The sequence below is a fragment of the Lolium perenne genome, chromosome 3, assembly GCF_019359855.2.
Source record: "Lolium perenne isolate Kyuss_39 chromosome 3, Kyuss_2.0, whole genome shotgun sequence".
NCBI classification, from domain to species: Eukaryota; Viridiplantae; Streptophyta; class Magnoliopsida; order Poales; family Poaceae; genus Lolium; species Lolium perenne.
The window spans coordinates 108973741-108981645 of NC_067246.2; the positions used below are offsets into that span (position 1 = coordinate 108973741).

Genomic DNA, 7905 nt, shown 5'->3' on the forward strand with positions numbered 1-7905 from the left:
TAAAATTTTGCACACTGTGGTCACTAACTTAATCTACCTTAAAATTTGTGTAGATGCCGATCGAGTACTCGCACTTTCACCAGGTCGGGGTGAGGCCGCCCCTCTACTTCTTCGAGCGGGCCCTGTCCGACCTGGCTTTTCGGTGTGGGCGTCCGTACCGAGAGGCCGGAGGACTCGGAGATGGCCTGGCTGGTCACCTGCGTCGTCAGGGGGGGCGAGGTTGCCCCCGTTTCTGAGGAGTTCACTGTCGACGTGATGGAGCGCACGTGGCTCGACGGGATGATCCGAGTCTTCCAGGAGGCACTTGCCCGCCTTGCTCTCCTTCACCCGGAGGCTATCGCCGACACTGGATACCAGTACCTTGGGCTGCGCGACGGCGCGGGTCAGCCCGTGGCCGGCGCCCCGCACCCCAACACCGCTCACCAGCTGCACCACTTGGAGTATCTGCTGCACCACACTCAGACTCAGCAGGACCGCGCCCGAGAGAGGTGCGATCTGCAGGAGGATGAGATCGTGACACTTCGCGCCCAGCTTGCTGCTGCACAGGCCGACTTGGCCAGTGAGCGCAAGAAGAGACTTGCTGCACGCCGGAAGGCGTCACGCCTGAAGGCAAAGGTGGCTTCGCTGGAGGCTCTGACTGCTCAGATGGAGACCACTATTGAGGAGCTTGAGGACGACGGTGAGGATCTCCGCAAGGAGAACGAGGCCCTTCTCAGCGACGACGACGACTACGAGGAGGAGGACTTCGATATGGAGCCTGATACTGAGGATGAGGCCTTCATCAACGATGAAGATGAGGAGTCTGAGCCACTGATGCCCGAGGAGGACCCCGAGGAGCCACCCTTTGACGAGGGCGCCCCACCAGCACCGGAGGGTCCTGTCGTGGACCTTGACGACTTCTAGAGTACTACCCCCAGACTCGCACCACCTTACCGTAGGGCGATGATATAGGCCCCCATGCGATGCGAGTAGACTTATGATGATGGTTCTGTTAAACCATCCATTTTGGTTGTGATGTATGAGACTTATGTTGTGATGTTGTATGACTATGTTGTGCCTTTGGCACTCTACTATGTTATGCTATCGTTTGCCTACTTTGCATTTTCAAGTTTTCGTTTTCAAAGTTGCATTTTTAACAAGCCCTCCCCTTTAAAGTGGCTGCCCATCTCTTTGTTTCCCCATTAATATCTGATCCACATCTCTCCAGGATGGTTGAAACCCGTAGTGGAAACGCCAGCGGGTCCGACCAAAACCCCCCTCCACCTCCAGACCCAACCATGGCGCAACTTCTGTGCCTTATGATGGAAGACCGTGAGGCAGCCCGTGCAGAGCGCCAAGCTAATCTTGCTACCCTTCAGCACCTCGCTCAACTTGCTACTGGAAACGCCAACAACAATAATGGCGGGAACGGGAATGGAGAACCCCGCTCTAAGCTGAAAGATTTCCAGGGTACCAACCCTCCTGTTTTCTCCAAGTGCACTGAACCCCTCGACGCCGATGATTGGCTTCGCACCATTGAGAACAATCTGGAGGTCGCCGGAGTCGGCGATGATGAGAAGGTGTTGTTCGCCACTCACTTTCTTTCTGGACCTGCACGCGCTTGGTGGGAGAATGTCAAGGCTATTCAAGCTGAAGGACACGTCATCAACTGGGAAGAATTCAAGGCCAAGTTCCGCAAGATCCACATTCCATCTGGACTGATCAAGCTCATGAAGGACAAGTTCATGAATCTGAGGCAAGGAAGCATGTCTGTTGTGGAATACATGGACAAGTTCACCACACTGTCCAGGTATGCTCCAGAAGACACCGACACTGAAGAGAAGAAGAAGGACCTCTTTCTAAATGGTCTGCATGACGAGATGCAGAGTATCTTGGTGGCTGTTCCATACCCAGACCTTGAGTCGCTGGTAGATGCCTCTATCATGGTTGAGAGCAAGCGCAAGAATGCGTTTGAGAACCGCAAGCGCAAGGCGATGCTGCAGCAAGGCAGCTCCAGCACCCAGCGACCCCGCAGTTTCCCTCTCCGCCTGCACCGGCGCCCCAGCCACAGAGGACACCACCCCCTGCACCTCGCCCCAACAACCCCAACCGCAACTTCAACCCTCAGCGTTCTGGAGGAAGCAACTACAATCCCAACTACAACCGCCAGAACAACATTGTCCGCCCCGCCACCAATGGATGCTACACCTGCGGACAGCCGGGTCATTTCTCCAAGGAGTGTCCCAACAAGATGAACACTGCTCAGCGCCTCAATGCGCCCAAGCCAAATCAGGGTCAAGCCCATACTGCCGCCGGAAGGAACCAGAACCAGAAGAAACCAGCTGGACCAGCTAGGGGACACCTCAACCACGTCAACGCTGAAGAAGCTTAGGAAGCTCCGGATATCGTTCTGGGTACGTTTCCCGTCAACTCAGTACCCTCCATCGTCTTGTTTGATTCCGGAGCATCACATTCGTTTGTTACTAAGCCGTTCGCTAGAAAGAGTGGCTTAAGGCCTACCATCATGAGACGGCCTATGCTAGTTCAAATTCCGGGAACCTCCACCAAAACGGATCTATCCTGCAAGGATGTTCCTATAGATATTCAGGGGAAGCGTTTTCACACCAATCTGATAGTATTGGGTGAGCAAGGTCTGGAAGTTATTCTTGGCATGGATTGGATGGTCAAGTATAAGGGACATATCGACTGTGCTCGCCGCGCCATAACCATGACTGCTGAAGACGGCGAGATAATTGAACATGTAGCCACCATGCCATCATCGAAAGCCTTATGCAAGAAGAGTGTCGCCAGTCCAGCCCTGCATGAAGTACCCATTGCTTGTGAGTATCCTGAAGTTTTCCCAGATGAATTACCCGGTATGCCCCCTGATCGGGATATCGAGTTTATCATCGAGCTAGTCCCCGAAACTGCCCCCATCGCCCAACGCCCTTACCGAATGAACCCCCAAGAATTAGTTGAGTTGAAAAAGCAGTTGGATGACATGTTGAGGAAAGGATTGATTCGCCCGAGCGCATCACCCTGGGGATCTCCCGTTATCTTTGTGGATAAGCGGGACGGTACTATCCACCTGTGCGTGGATTACCGGAAACTGAATGATGTCACCATCAAAAACAAATACCCCCTCCCGAAGATTGAAGATTTGTTCGACCAGATGAATGGCGCCCGAGTTTTCTCCAAGATTGATCTCCGAACGGGTTATCATCAACTCAAGGTTCGAGAGTCAGACATTCCCAAAACTGCCTTCACCACACGGTATGGACTTTTTGAATATACCGTGATGTCCTTCGGACTGACCAATGCCCCTGCCTATTTCATGAATCTCATGAACACGGTGTTCATGAAGTACCTTGACAAGTTCGTCGTGGTTTTCATCGACGATATTCTGATCTACTCCAAGAATGAAGAAGAGCATGCTGAACATCTTCGGATTGTTTTGGGAACTCTCAGAGACCATCAGCTTTACGCCAAGTTTAGTAAATGTGAATTTTGGCTGAAAGAGGTAGGATTTCTTGGTCATGTCATATCTGCCGGAGGAGTATCCGTCGACCCATCCAAAATCTAGTCCATCATGGAGAAGAAAGCCCCTACCAACCAGACCGAAGTCCGCGCCTTTTTAGGATTGGCGGGTTATTATCGCAAGTTCGTTGAGGGATTCTCCAGCATTGCGAGACCCTTAACGCAGCTGTTGAAGAAGGATAAGAAGTTTGAGTGGACCGATAAATGTGAGGCCAGTTTTTAGGAACTCAAGAAGAGATTAGTCACAGCCCCCGTCTTGACCATGCCCGATATCACCAAGGATTTAGATGTGTATTGCGATGCATCGAAACTTGGTTTGTGAAGTGTGCTGATGCAGGAAGGCAAGGTGATAGCTTATTTGTCAAGACAACTTCGACCGCACGAGATGAACTACCCCACGCATGACTTAGAGCTTGCTGCTGTAGTTCACGCCCTGAAGACCTGGCGCCACTATCTAGTGGGAAATCGCTGTGAAATCTACACCGACCACAAGAGTCTGAAGTACATCTTCACTCAGCGTGAGCTGAATATGAGGCAGAGCAGATGGATGGAACTTATCAAGGACTACGATCTCGGTATTCATTATCATCCCGGTAAAGCCAATGTCGTAGCTGATGCCCTTAGCCGAGAGCCATGTTCGCTGAACGCCCTGATCAAGGTTGCTCTACCCAAGCTGTATGAAGAACTTGAGGAGTTCGGCCTCGAGTTGGTTAGCCATGGTTTCCTGGCAAACCTTGAGCTGCAGCCTACTTTGTTTGATCAGATCAAGGAAGCTCAAGTGGGTCATGAAAGTATTGAAGGAATCAAGCGTAGGATGGATAGGGAAGAAGTTCCTGGTTTCACCATTGATGTCAAAGGAGTTTTGTGGTACAAGGGACGCCTCTGTGTACCTAATATCGAAGACTTGAAGCAACTCATCATGAAGGAAGCTCACGACAGCCCCTACTCAATCCACCCAGAGGAACCAAAATGTATCAAGACCTGAAGAAACAATTTTGGTGGCACGGTATGAAGCGCGAGATAGCGTTTTTCATTGCTCGTTGCGACGTGTGCCAGAAAGTGAAGGCTGAGCATCAACGACCAGCGGGACTACTCCAACCCCTCAAGATCCCCGAATGGAAATGGGAAGAAGTCGGAATGGATTTCATTACAGGATTGCCTAAATCTCAGCGCGGTCACGACTCCATCTGGGTTATCGTTGACCGAATCACCAAAGTTTCTCATTTAATCCCGGTGAAGACCAACTATAATGGTACCAAGCTAGCTGACCTATATGTGTCCCGAATTGTGAGTCTCCACGGTGTTCCTAAGCGGATCATATCTGACCGTGGTACCCAATTTACCTCGAGATTCTGGAAGAGCCTGCATGAAGCTTTCGGTACCAAGCTCACCTTCAGCACCGCCTATCACCCGCAGACCGGTGGCCAGACCGAAAGAGTAAATCAGATTCTTGAAGATATGCTTCGTGCTTGTGTCCTCGCCTATGGGGCAAAATGGGAAGATTGTCTACCCTTCGCGGAATTCTCTTACAACAATAGCTACCAAGCCAGTCTGCAGATGGCCCCTTTTGAAGCCCTATATGGTCGTCGTTGCCGAACCCCTCTCAACTGGTCCGAGACCGGAGATAGTCAAGTTTTTGGACCTGACCATCCTCGCGAAGCTGAAGAACAAGTTCAACTGATCCTCGATCGCCTCAAGGCCGCTCAATCCCGCGAGAAGAGTTATGCTGATTCCAAGCGACGTGGATTGACCTTCAAGGTTGGAGATCATGCTTATCTTCGCGTCACTCCACTCAAGGGAATGCAGAGATTTCACGTCAAAGGGAAGCTTGCCCCCAGATATATTGGGCCCTTCAAGGTTCTCGCTCGTCGAGGTGAAGTATCTTATCAACTGGAACTGCCCGCTGAATTAGCGGATTTCCACGATGTGTTCCATATCTCTCTCCTTCGACGATGCCTCCAAGTGCCTGACAAGCCTGAGACATTCAAGAACATTGATTATCGCACCCTCGACCTCAACACCGACTTAACCTACCGTGAGGTACCCCTTCGGATTTTGGAAGAAGCTATCCGTCTCACCCGAAGAAGGAAGATTAAATTCTGTAAGGTTCAGTGGACTAATCACTCTGAGGAGGAAGCCACTTGGGAACGAGAGGATCAACTTCGGAAAGACTTTCCCGCACTCTTCAGTTCTTAGCCACCGAATCTCGAGGACGAGATTCATTTTAAGGGGGGAAGGTTTGTAACAACCCAACTTTTGTGCATTGATTTAAAATTTTGGAATACAAATTTTTGGGCCAACAAAAACTTTTTCTATCTTTAAAAATTGCATGCATATAGTTGATCTTGCATTTGCTTGTTGGATGTGTGTGCTTGTCACTTGTAGAAATTATATTTGTGCCCTAAAACCCTTCTACATGAGAGCTCCTTCTTATTTTTGGTTTGAATTAAGTACACCTTGACAAAATCCTTGAGCATGTGATCATGATCTCCCAAGATCATATTTATTCCAAATTTCCATCCTCCAAATTTCTTCTATCATTCCTCAAAATTTCACACTCAAAAATTCTCCAAGCATGTACTCATTGAATCATCATTATTTGTCCTATCCCTGCCTTTGACCACACATTTGAGGGTTGATTTGAAAATCCAAAGAATAGGAAAATTAAAGGAATGGCCATGCCGGCCATCACACCACCACATACCTTGCATCCCTCTATCTATCTCTCTCTTCTCTTTACTCCTCCAAACCACCAGCATATGGACAGAAATCGACCCCATCTCCCTTCTCCCCACTCTTTTACACTACACACACGGATCACATGTTTAGGCATGCATTTGGCACCATGTGGTTAAGAGGGAAATGGGAGAGAGAAGGTGGCCGGGATGGTTTGATGATCATACCATCTTTGGCCTCGACCCAAACAAATACAGCCAAGCCATGGAGCATGCATGCCTACACTCCCTACCCTCCCTAGCTTCCCTCCTGTCTCTCCCTATCTCCCTAATCACCCTCTCCCGTCACCTCTTTCCCTTGGCAACACGCATAGGGACAGCAAGTCCCTCCCCTCTCTCTGCTAAGCTTGCACATGAGGCTAGCGGACTCCCCTGCTCACTTCTTTTCCCTCCTAAACCCACCAGCACCCTTACCCTCTCTTACCAGCTCTGACACGCCGTGACGTTCGCCAGTAGTCATCGTGCACGCCGTCAAGGACACGGCCACGGTGGCGACCTCACCCTCCTGCGTTTGTGCCCTTGAGAAACCGTGGCATGCTTCGGGAGTGATTCACGAGCCTCGGGGACAAGCGCCATCGCCAGCCTCTTCCTCCCCCGTGCACGCCAACTCCGACGCCAAGTCCCGTCTTTCTGTCGAACACATGACAGATCGCGCCGCCACCGTCCTGTCTTCACGCCCTCTCGCTGTTGGCCGACACGCGCGTGTGTCCATGGCGTGGCACCCTCGGTTGGACGCGTAGCACGCCGCCCAGCTCGCCCAATGAGCTGCTGCCACCGCCCCTTTTCATCACCGCCAAGGCGCGGTGCACCGTGCACCGCCCGGCGCGATATAAAACGGTGCAGTACCCCTCCGTCCAAACCCTCTCGCCACCAGAACCCCCTCACACCACCAGCTCATCTCCCTCGCGGAGAGGAGCTCCTCTCCTCCCTGCTAGCCGTGCTCGAGCTCGACGCTCGCGGACTTCCGGTGAAGGTTGCCGTCGGGATCGTCGCCAGTCTTTCCCCTTTTTCTTTCTCACAGGAGCCCCTCTTTTCCCTTCATCTAATGCAACCTTCCCTGCTGCCCAGGTTCGCCCGTAGACGCTTCCCCGACGAGCAAACGTCCGTGGCTGTCGCCGTCGACCGTCGCCAGACCGTTCCTGTTTTCATCGCCGTGACCACCGGCCGGTAGCCCGCCCTCTCCCGCATCCATCGCACCCGACGCCGCCAGTTTCTGCGACCCCAGGTGAGCATGGGAGCTCTCTGCCTACGCCAGGGTTTGCCGCCGGCCTCCTGGCCGCGTAGAGGAGGACGAAGGTGGCATGCACCATTGGATTTGATCCAACGGGTGCATGCACACCCATGCGGGCCCAGGCACCAACGTGGCCTGCCACGACGGGGCCGTTTCCAAACGGCGCTCCCGCGCTGCGGAGCCGCTGCTGGGCCGAATCTGGCCAAGCCCAGCAGCGCCGGCCCTTTCCTTTTCTTCTTTTTCTTCCTTTTAACCTACCAATAATTCCCTGCTTAGTTTTTAAATCACCACAAATTCATCCAGTGACCAAATGAGTTGATTCAAGTTCCTACATGCTCACAGATGTTTTCTTAACCATAAACAATTGCATGCATGTGATTTAGTGCTGTAAAAATGAGCTGTTAAATGAAAACCTAAAAAGTA

The 7905-nt window shown here is 51.8% G+C and overlaps 1 protein-coding gene across 1 annotated transcript; it reads left to right on the plus strand.

Annotated features, from left to right (window-relative positions):
* Positions 1–4063: 4063 nt before the first annotated feature.
* Positions 4064–4501, plus strand: LOC139837961 (uncharacterized). The gene has a single exon (XM_071827293.1). The coding sequence runs from the start codon at positions 4064–4066 to the stop codon at positions 4499–4501; it is 438 nt and encodes a 145-aa protein (XP_071683394.1).
* The last annotated feature ends 3404 nt before the right edge of the window (positions 4502–7905 follow it).